We start from the raw sequence: 11,911 nt of genomic DNA on the forward strand, positions 1-11,911 counted from the left end.
CATATTTTTACATTAAGTTAAACGGAAAAATAATTCTTTATCATTTTACAAATAGATATCTACTGTGTACATTTTTAGTTATTAATGAAAGAAAATTGTTATATGATTGTGTACAATAATGTACAAATCTTCTCTAATTAATATCTTCAATTTTCTAATATCTTTAATTTTATACCATATATATATACCATATAAAAAAAATATTCGGACAATTACAATAATTTTGTGGTAACAAGTCAAATATTTTTTAAATAAATATATAGGAATTTTGGCCATAATTTTGTATGATCCTACATGATAACAGATTTATTGAAATTTTTTTTCAATTTGCCGTATATTTTTGACATAACCTTTTATGTACCTATTCCTTAATGCAATAACTTTACAGATTTATAACGAGAAATATTTACATACCTGAAACGCAATAAAGCTCGATAAAATACTAAAGATTAACAGTCGTTGAATTTGAATGAACTTTGATTGATAATAAGGCCATAAACCAACCATGAGTAGAAGAGCACGAGTGGCACTAATACGCTTATACAAATCGGCACTCATTATCTCTTCGCGGGAGTTGAGGCGCGTTTAACCGTAGAGGAGTAGAAACAGTTTGCTTGGCCTTTCGTAATGATCCACCCATAAAATAGGCACTTTTTTCTAACGTTTTTCTTTAATTCCTTCTTTAATTTTATCTTTTCATTCGAAACGTTTATTCAACGAAAACTATCTAAATATGCGTGAATGCAGTGTGAAGAAACATAAAAACTTTGTGAGTCGAGTACTCTCACAATATAACTTTGATAGGATAAGAGTCGGCAGTTAAGCAATTGCTTTCGCACCGAATGAAATTTAACGGATGTTTATTTTCTTTAGCCTGACAACCATGTAGTAATTTTTGGATCGATGACCGCGCAAGCGTAGTCGCCCTTTTTCAGCTTCGTCGTCTCGCGTGCCTCAGTATGGTGTGTACATTCTTCAAGTGCTCATGTTCGTTCGTGTTGAAAAGGACGTTGCTCCGTCGAATGTGTTTTATCGTGTGTTATGACGTGGGCAACACTTTATATAATATATAAAATATAATGCGCGTTGCTTACGCATTTTTAATATTCGTTAATAAATGTCACTCTCAAAATTGTAATAACGTAGAAAACGTTAAAATACGAATACTTTCAAATATTTCTGACATTTCAAACATTTCAAACATATCTGTTACGTTTCTTGTGAAGTGTTGGCAGTTTTCACGAAATAAATTGTTCTAGAATGACGCTTTAACTATTATCTCTAATAGAAACTACGACGTTATATTCATTTCATCGTTACTTTACGTAAGATATTAACGACGAAGAGTATCGGCGTATCTGAAATATAATGAAACTCGTCGTGATAGCTGTAACAAGGATTATTTGAAATGGAATGAGTCTTAATCATTGGTAAGGCTATAAGTCAATTATGAGCAAAAGAATTCGATTGAGACCAAAGTGCTGAATCTTGATACAATTCATCTTTTCGTGAGCATCGGGACGCATCTGACCGTGAGAACGTTCGAAAAATGTCGCGTATTCTTCTCTTTCGCATTTTCTTTGATCAGCCCTTATCGAATATTTTTGCAACTTCATTTTTGGTGCGCGGATTTCTCTTTAACCGGGAAATATCTAATGACACATTATGAAAGAAACGCGAAAGGCGGTATGAATTATCTCTATCGCGATGAAACTCGGAACACTCGTAATTTAATTCGCCAGTGAAACTTTGAACTCGTTGGACGAAATTTAACGGTTTTTTGTTTGAAACAACAACCGCGCAAACGCAATCGGCCTTCTGCATCGTCGCAGGTTTCCGCGTCTCATTGTAGAGTATGCATTCGTGAAGTACATACCTCGAACTGCAAACAGAAACGGCGTTTGATCGATTTTAATGTTGTATAACTTATGGAAACCGGTGAACTAGAGGAGCTTGTTTGAATCTTCGAGAACAAAGAACGATTTTTAAATTTAACATTCCAGTGCCGCGTTAAAACACAAGCGGGTTAGTACAGTGACCTTTATCTACTAAATTTTTTCGTGATTATTGTTTCTCGTCCTTTCAAGCAACATTAATCCGTCTTAATATGCATTGCTGTGGACAGAAAGATTGTCTGTAATTTTTTAGATGAATTTGTGAACTTCTTTTGACGGTAGCAGAATTCTCTTCTTGGACAAGATTACAAGTTACTATTCTGCTACCATGAATCGCTTAGGAAGTAGTTTGAACACATTTTTTATAATAAAGTTAGAAGCATATCAAGTGGTCACTATCGCAAGCCACTACTTACGAGTTTGCGAAGTAATCGGTTTTGAGAGGAGCCGAGGTGATAGTATAAAAAGGTATGTTTTATCAATTATATTTTTTACAATATCAACTGATTGTCCCGATAAAAATATATTTTGACTTACATTTTATTTATTTTTTATGATCAAGGCAAGTGCTACGTTGATTTCAACCTTGAAATGAATTAAAAGTTTCTCGACATATTAGATACTTCATCACCGTAGCCTAACAGAATTCATCTCGCCTAAAGTTAAATATTTTATTTGTTGAAACGTGAAAGATATTAACAAACTAATTTTGTCTTTGAAATTTATTAACACCAAATCAAAATTACATCAAAAATTTTTTTCTCCAACGCTATACATTTTGCTAGAAGATCAGTTGGATACAGTCGCAGGGAAAAGAGACTATCTTTTATATATATATATATGTATATATATATATATATATATATATATATATATATATTTAGTAGAAATATTAGAATTTTTATTACAACATGATATTTCTTATCATTTCTGGACGCTGTACATGACAGTAAAGTAAGATAACGATGTATTTGTTAACTGTAACAAAAGAATTTATTTTTGTTTATATCTTAAAATATTCCACGTTAAAGTATACATGCTGTGCTCTTTACTTTGGCAAAAAACTCTAAAGATGCAACAAACAATCCAGCAGCAGACAAGGTGTACGGTTTATTGCCTCTTTGCAACAGCAATAATATCAATTTTTGTATATTGAGTGGTGCTGTGTACCAACAAACATTGTACCTACGAAAGAAGTATTGAACTATGAATTCATGATTAAGAAAGATAAAAAAATTTACTAAGATTTGTATAAAATATTTTCTTCATAATTTAATTTCATCTTAAATTTATAGAACGGCGTCTCATATATCACGAGAACGATTATACAATGCTTACGTGCTGAGAAATACATTGTCATTGTGATCTGTAACTTCTTGACCTAAGTAATTAATAATGAACATGTATACAAGAATGGGAATTATGTATGCTAAATGCAAGAAGAACTCCTCGACCTTACCACCGAATGTAACAATCTGAAAAATCTGAAATGTCACGGTGATAAATTTTTTAAGTATGCTTAATTATGTCTGGTCCGTTGTGATACCGAAATGTGAAACGGAATAATTATGGAAGAGACGAAACTCACTTGAAACATATTGAAGGTCAAACACGTCACAGCGAGAGTTACCGAGAAGTACATTGTAACTTTAAACGTGGATATTATAAACTCGCAAAAACTGAAACAATTGAAAAATATTAATATTAATTCATATTAATATTATATATATTTATTGTTATATAAATATCAACTTTAAGGTTTTCCGATGAATATCAATGGCGAAAAGAATGCCCTTATAGATCGTGATTCGCTGCTGTATAAATCTATAACTCTGCTTAATCTCTTGTCGATTATCGATCTCCATTGCTCGCCTGATACGGTAACTGTAATAAATTCCATTATACTAATTATATTTCTCTCTCTTCTTTTCTCCCTCCCGCTTGCTCTCTCACTTTTTCTTTATTTGTCCTTCACTCTCTTCCGTAGATCAATTCTTCAGAGATATTAAGTAAGATGTTTTAAAAATCCAAACGTGTGTATTTATTTTTTTTTTATACCTGGCGATTCGCAACATTCCACAAGCATGTTTGAAACATATTACAAAAATCGTGCAAGTGCCCGCCGTCGATATTACACATATACAACAGGCTGCATACATATGCAGCATTATGAAATACCAATAGTTTTCTTGGTTAATAAAATACTCAGTCGCAATCAACATTGTACGATGGGAAGTAGTGTCATTTATGAGAAAAATACGGTCGAGGATGTGCGGCCACATTGGATGAACGAGAACAAGAAATATAATCCCAACTACTAAAAATATTTAAAAAGATTTTGTAAATCGATAGTTTACATAATTCTTAAATACATAGTCGCTGCACATGTGGACTTTTTATTAACTCTTAAGTTGTAGACTTTTTATTAACTCTTAAGAATCAATAAAGGGAGATTAATTAATTCATGAAGTTATCAAAAATATAATAAATAAATAAAAAACCATAGAAATAAAGAAAACAAAATAAAAGAAAATTAATTTAGGTAATTAATTTATTTTTATTAAAATATATCTCAATAACCTTCATCTGATATTCTATAAAAACTTATCGAAATTTCAAAGGTACTTTGGTGCAACAATGTAGTTAATCCCTCAATATTCGTCGAAAATTTTCCCTATTTTACTTGGCAGTGCGTATTAAAAAACATCAAACTTTGTCTTACGTATAATTCTAATTGAGTTGCGTTCTGCGCTGGACGCGTATTTGTTAATAATAGAGATTTCATTTTCGTCTTTGAGGTAGTAACAAATATACTGAATTTGTTCCAGTAAATACTTTACCTGTTGTGTGAATAAAAATTAATATCGTTATTGTGAACTTTGGCAAGAAGTTATGTGTACAATTTTTAACTTGGATATAACTATTGGATATAATTATTGAGCAATTTATTGTAAAGCGTAACTCACATTCGAGATATGAAACCAGAACGAGCTATCGAGAAATAAGCAAGCAATAAAAAGTAATATTGAAGAAAGAAGTTTAATGGTGAAATAAGTAGTGCATTCTGCAGTCACAAACGTTGTAAACTGAAAGTAATGAATTTTTTGTTAGAACGTAATAAAAAATTGCTTATAACGTTTGTTGATAATCGCGAATAAGTATTCTTTTTTTTACGTAAGTATGGGATGAGAAGATAATAGTTATAGTGCATTAGTATTAGAAGTTTTAAAAAATATATCGAGATACATTATATATATATATATATATATATATATATATATATGTGTGTGTGTGTGTGTGTGTGTGTGTGTGTGTGTGTGTGTGCGTGTGTGTGTGTGTGTGTTTGAGCGTTGCATATTCTCACTCGCAATTTTTGTAAGAACGTAGAACGGATTGCAGTGAATACAAAAGTCACATACTGTTTTGCAATATTCGCAATACATCTTGACATATTCATTAAAGAAGATTAGTGAATTATCATGCGCGATACGGTAGATGAATATTTGTGATATCGTTTGCCATTGCATACATATATATTAGGTTAAATTTAACAAAAAACATTTTATATGATTTTACAAATAACCGCTTAGATTTTTAGTTATTAATGAAAGAAAATTATTAAATGATTATGCATAATAATGCACAAATCTTTAATTTTCTAATATCTCTTCTTTAATTTTATTCTATATATATATATATATATATATATATATATATATATATATATACTATATAAAAAAATATTGGAACAATTGCAATAATTTTTTAGTAACAAGTTAAATATTTTTTAAATAAATATATAGGAATTTTCGCCATAATTTTGTATGACCTTACATGATAATAGATTTATTGGAATTTTTTTCAATTTGCCGTATATTTTTAACATAATCTTTTACGTAACTATTTCTTAATGTAATAACTTTAAAGTTTTATAACGAGAAATAATTACATACCTGAAATGCAATAAAGCTCGATAAAATACTAAAGATTAACAGCCGTTGAATTTGAGTGAACTTTGATTGATGATAAGGCCATAAACCAACCACGAGTAGAAGAGAACGAGTGGCACTAATCCTCTTATACAAATCGGCACTCATTCTCTCTGGCGACAGTTGAGGTGCGTTTAACCGTAGAGAAGTAGAAACAGTTTGCTTGGCCTTTCGTAATGATCTACCCATAACCTAGGCACTTTTTTCTAACATTTTTCTTTAATTTCTTCTTTAATTTTATCTGTTCTTTCTAAACGTTTATTCCACGAAAACTATCTAAATATGCGTGAATGCAGTGTAAAGAAACATAAGAACTTTGTGAGTTGAGTACTCTCGCAATATAACTTTGATAGGATAAGAGTCGGCAGTTAAGCAATTGCTTTCGCACCGAATGAAATTTAACGGATGTTTATTTTCTTTAGCCTGGCAACCATGTAGTAATTTTTGGATCGAAGATCGCGCAAGCGTAGTCGCCCTTTTCTAGCCTCGTCGTCTCGCGTGCCGCAGTATGGTGTGTACATTCGTAAGGTACACATGGTCGTTCGCGTTGAAAAGAACGTTGCTCCGTCGAATGTGTTTTATCGTGTATTATGACATGGGGAACACTTTATATAAAATATAAAATATAATACGCGTTGCTTACGCATTTTTAATATTAGTAAATGTCGCTCTCAAAATTGTAAGGACGCAAAAAGTGTTAAAGCACGGATACTTTCAAATATTTTTGACATTTCAAACATTTCAAACATATCTGTTATGTTTCTTTTGAAGTGTTGGCAGTTTTCGCGAAATAAATTGTTTTAGAATGACGCTTTAACTATTTTTAGTAATACAAACTCCGACGTTATATTCATTTCACCGTTATTTTGAGTAAGATATTAACGACGAAGAATATCGGCGTATCTGAAATATAATGAAACTCGTCATGATAGCAGTAACAAGGATTATTTGAAATGGAACGAGTCTTAATCATTGGTAAGGCTATAAGTCAATTATAAGCAAAAGAATTCGATTGAGACTAAAGTGCTGAATCTTGATACAATTCATCTTTTTGTGAGTATCGGGACACATCTGACCGTGGGAACGTCCGCAAAATTTCGCGTATTCTTCTCCTTTGCGTTTTCTTCGTATAGCCCTTATCGAATATTTTTGCAACTTCTCTTTTGGAGCGTGAACTTCTCTTTAACCGCGTAGTATCTAATGACACATTATGAAAGAAACGCGAAAGGCGGCATGAACTATTATTATTGCGATAAAACTCGGAACATTCGTAATTTAATTCGCCAGTGAAACATTCAACTCGTCGGACGAAATTTAACGGTTTTTTGTTTTATCTGAAATAACAAGCGCGAAATAATATTTCGATTGAAGTCCGCGCAAGCGCAATCGGCCTTCTTCAGAATCGCGGATTCCCGTCTCTCATTGTAGAGTGTGCATTCGTGAAGTACATATCTCGGATTGCGAACAGAAACGTCGTTTGATCGATTTTACTGTGCTATCACTTATAGGAACATCGTCGGTGAAGTAGATTTTCTGTAATTTTTTGATGAATGTGTGAACTTGTTTTGACAATGGTAAAGTTCTTCCCTTGGACAGAGAGTTGACAAACTCATTTGAAAAATTACAAATTACTGTTCTGCTACGACGAATGTACAATTGCTTAGGAAGTAGTTTGAACACATTTTTTATGATGAAGTTAGAAACGTATCAAGTGACCACTACTGCAAGCTACTACTTACGAGTTTGCGTAGTAATCGGTTTTGAGAGGAGCCGAAGTGAAAGTATAAAGAGATAGGTTTTATCAATTATATTTTTTACAACATCAGCTGACTGTCCCGATAAAAATATATTTTGACTCACATTTTATTTATTTTTTATGATCAACGCAAGTACTATGTTGATTTCGACCTTGAAATGAATTGAAAGTTTCTGGAACTATTAGATACTTCATCACCTTAGCCTAACAGACTTTATCTCGCCTAAAGTTAAATATTTAATTCGTTGAAACGTGAAAGATATTATCAAACTAAACATGACTTTGATATTTATTAGCACCAAATCAAAATTATATCTTTTAATAAATTTCCTTCTACAAGACTACACAATTTGCTGGAAGATCAATTGGACACAGTCAGAGAGGAAAGGGGTATCTTTTTTTATAGATACATACATATATATATTTAGTGGAGATATTAGAATATTTACAACATGATTTCTTATGATTTCTGGACGCTGTACATAACAGTAAAGTAAGATAACGATGCATTCGTCAACTGTAACAAAAAAATTTATTTTTATTGTTGTCTTACTTAAAATATTCCACGTTAAGGTACATATCTTATGTTCTTTACTTTGGCAAAAAACTGTAAAGATGCAACAAATAATCCAGCGGCAGACAATGTGTACGGTTTATTGCCTCTTTGCAACAGCAATAATATCAATTTTTGTATACTTAATGGTGCCATATACCAACAAGTATTGTACCTACAAAAGAAAGACTGAACTATTAGCTCATGATTGAGAAGAATAAAAGAATTTATTAAGAATGCAAAATATATTATAAAAAATATTTTCTGTGTAAAATTTAACTTTATCATAAATTTGCAGAGCGGTGTCTCAAATCATGACATTGTTTGTACAATATTGCTTACGTGCTGAGAAATATATTGTTATTGTGATCTGTAATTTCTTGGCCCAAGTAATTAATAATAAACATGTATACAAGAATGGGAATTATGTATGCTAAATGCAACATGAACTCTTCGATCTTACCACCGAACGTAACAATTTGAAAAACCTGAAATGTCACCGTGATAAATTTATTAGATATGTTTAATTATGTGTGGTGCGTTGAGGTGCTGTAATATGAGACAGAATAGTTTGCGGGTTATAATGAAACACACTTGAAACATATTGAAGCTCAAACATATCACATCGAGAATTCCCGAGAAGCACAGTGTAAATTTAAACCTAGATACCATAAATTCGCAAAAACTGAAACAATTAAAAAATATTAATATTAATTAATGTTATTATCATATATATTTATTATTATATAAATATCAACTTTAAAGTTTTTCGATGAATATCAACGGCGAAAAGAATGCCCTTATAAATCGTGATTTCCTGCTTTATAAATCGACAACTCTGCTTAACCTGTTGTCGAGTATCAATCTCCATTGCTCGCCTGATACGGTAACTGTAAAAAATTCCATTATCCTAATTATATTTTTCTTCCTCTCCCTCTCCTTCTCTCTCTCTCTCTCTCTCTCTCTCTCTCTATCACTCCCTTTCGTAGATGAATTCTTCAGAGATATTAAATAACAGATATTTAATAAGTAAGATTTTGTCTGAAAATTCCAAACGTGTGTACTCATTCTTTAGTTTTTTTCATACCTGGCGATTCGCAACATTCCACAAGCATGCTCCGAACATATTATAAAAATCGTGCCAATCCCCATCGCCGAAATTACACATATACAACAGGCTACATACATATGCAGCATTATGAAATACAAATATTTTTTTTGGTCAACAAAATACTCAGTTATAATCAATATTGTACGATGGGAAGTAGTGTTATTTATGAGAAAAATACGATCGAGGATATGCGGCCACATTGGATGAACGAGAACAAGAAATATAATCCCAACTACTAAAAATATTTAAAAAGATTTTGTAAATCGATAGTTTACATAATTCTTAAATACATAGTCGCTGCACATGTGGACTTTTTATTAACTCTTAAGTTGTATTAAGAATCAATAAAGGGAGATTAGTTAATTTATGAAATTATTATAAATATAGCAAATATAATTAAGTATAGCAAATATGATATAATAGCAAATATAATTAGTAAATATAATAAATAAGTAAAAAGTGAAAATAATCGAAATAAAGAAAAGAAAATTTAAAAAAAATTAGTTCATTAAAGTTTATTTCAACTATGTTTCATCTGATATGGGAATCTATCAAAATTTCATAGATACTTTAGTGCAACAATGTTGTTAATCACTCAATATTTATCGAAAATTTGACATATTTTACTTGGCAATGTATATTAGAAAACATCAAACTTTGTCTTACATATAAATCTATTTGAGTTGCGTTCTGCGTTGGACGCGTATTTATCAGTAATAGAGATTTCGTTCTCGTCTTTAAGGTAATAACAAATATACTGAATTTGCTCCAGTAAATATTTTATCTGTTATGTGAATAAAAATTAATTTCGCTATTGTGAACTTTGGCAAGAAATTATGTGTGCGGTTTTAAACTTATTGAATATACTTATTAACTATTAGCAGTTATGGTAAAGGCGCAACTCACATTCGAGATATGAAACCAGGACGAGGTATAGATGAATAAGCAAACAATAAAAAGTAATACTGAAGAAAAAAGTTTAATCATGAAATAAGGAGTGCATTCTGCAGTCACAAACGTTGTAAACTGAAAGTAATGAATTTTTTGTTAGAACATAATAAGAAATTGCTGTATTCGTGTAACACTTGTTGATAATCGAGAATAAATATTCGTTTTTTTTACATAAGAACATAATTAGAAGATTATAATTATAATGCAATATTATTAGGAGTATTAAAAGATACTCCGGAGTACATTATATATATACGGCGTCTCAGACTTTTATCCACAATTTTTGTTAGAACGGAGAACGGATTGAAGTGAACACAAAAGTTACGTACCGATTTGCAATATTCGCAATAAATCTCGACGTATTAATTAAAGAAGATTGGTGAATTATCACGCGCAATACGGTAGATGAGTATTTGTGACGTCGCACAGTGGGAGCAAATAGAAATTTACTATTCAAAAATCGCTAGAGATTACAATTTTATAGCAATTGGAATTATATTTTGTGGTAACAAGTCAAATATTTTTTAAATAAGTATATAGGAATTTTGGTCGTAATTTGGTAAATGTTCACTTTAGGGGAGTCACCTTTGATCACCTTGACCTTGACATATATTATAGATGTCATCCTCCTGAGTAACCTTTAGAAGGTTTTAGCCGTCGCTCGTTGTTTGTTAAAAAGTTATTAACAAAAAATGTTTTAGAAATTGATCGTAATTTTTGCACACGGTGTACATAAAGATAAGATAAACAGTGCACAGGATAAATAAATTATATTGAAAAAATTATTTATTTAATATTTATAATAAATTTATTCAGTAAAATTTCCGCTAAGTGGATAGAAATGAGCCAAAATTTCAAAAAATTTATCGATTCGATTCGATCAACATACAATGGTAGTGTGTGTCAAAACATGATCATAACATGGTTATCAACATTGAAATCGTATATACGATCAAAACAAAACCCGCGCAATATACCCTGTGTGCAAAAATTACGTTCAACTTTTTTTTAGTAAGTACTACAATCTCGAACGATTAGCGAGGGGCTGCGCCCCCCGCACCCCCCCTAAAAACTAACCTAACCTAACCTATCGTCACATTAAGCGTCAGTCATTGTTTATTAAAGTGTTCAACTTTTGTGTTAATGTGACGATAGGTTGGGTTAGGTTAGTTTTGAGGGGGAGTGCGGGGGGCGCAGCCTCCCGCTAGTTGTTCGATTTTGCAGTTATTATTCGATATTGCTCGTTAACGGTACACATTATCGAAAAATTGTAATATATTTTTCGAACTTCTTTCATCAATAACTTTTTAACAAACAATGAGCGACGGCTAAAACCTTCTCAAGGTTATTCAGGAGAATGACTTCTATAATATATGTCAAGGTCAAGGTGATCAAAGATGACTCCCCTAAAGTGAACATTTACCCAAACTTTACGTAACTACTTTACGTAACTACTTTACGTTACTACTTCTTAATGCAATAACTTTAAAGATTTATAACGAGAAATATTTACATACCTGAAATGCAATAAAGCTCGATAAAATACTAAAGATTAACAGTCGTTGAATTTGAGTGAACTTTGATTGATAATAAGGCCATAAACCAACCATGAGTAGAAGAGAACGAGTGGCACTAATACGCTGATACAAATCGGCA

At 31.4% G+C, this 11,911-nt stretch overlaps 3 protein-coding genes across 3 annotated transcripts; all 3 read right to left on the reverse strand.

Annotated features, from left to right (window-relative positions):
* Positions 1-2,819: 2,819 nt before the first annotated feature.
* On the reverse strand, positions 2,820-3,568 carry LOC116852023 (odorant receptor 4-like). Its single transcript, XM_032831983.1, has 4 exons — positions 3,484-3,568; positions 3,234-3,379; positions 2,948-3,080; positions 2,820-2,873 (listed from the first exon to the last, which is right to left on the reverse strand). The coding sequence occupies exons 1-4, from the start codon at positions 3,535-3,537 to the stop codon at positions 2,820-2,822; spliced, it is 387 nt and encodes a 128-aa protein (XP_032687874.1). The 5' UTR covers positions 3,538-3,568.
* A 1,023-nt stretch (positions 3,569-4,591) lies between these two features.
* On the reverse strand, positions 4,592-6,073 carry LOC116852024. Its single transcript, XM_032831984.1, has 3 exons — positions 5,849-6,073; positions 4,862-4,981; positions 4,592-4,735 (listed from the first exon to the last, which is right to left on the reverse strand). The coding sequence occupies exons 1-3, from the start codon at positions 6,071-6,073 to the stop codon at positions 4,592-4,594; spliced, it is 489 nt and encodes a 162-aa protein (XP_032687875.1).
* A 1,870-nt stretch (positions 6,074-7,943) lies between these two features.
* LOC116851989 (putative odorant receptor 71a) lies at positions 7,944-9,162 on the reverse strand. Its single transcript, XM_032831930.1, has 4 exons — positions 9,041-9,162; positions 8,788-8,878; positions 8,536-8,681; positions 7,944-8,368 (listed from the first exon to the last, which is right to left on the reverse strand). Exons 1-4 carry the CDS (start codon positions 9,097-9,099, stop codon positions 8,209-8,211), a joined length of 456 nt encoding a protein of 151 aa, XP_032687821.1. The 5' UTR covers positions 9,100-9,162; the 3' UTR covers positions 7,944-8,208.
* Between the last annotated feature and the right edge of the window lie 2,749 nt (positions 9,163-11,911).

The sequence above is a fragment of the Odontomachus brunneus genome, unplaced genomic scaffold, assembly GCF_010583005.1.
Source record: "Odontomachus brunneus isolate Ranch 3 - 2012 unplaced genomic scaffold, Obru_v1 Obru_scaffold_199, whole genome shotgun sequence".
NCBI lineage: Eukaryota > Metazoa > Arthropoda > Insecta > Hymenoptera > Formicidae > Odontomachus > Odontomachus brunneus.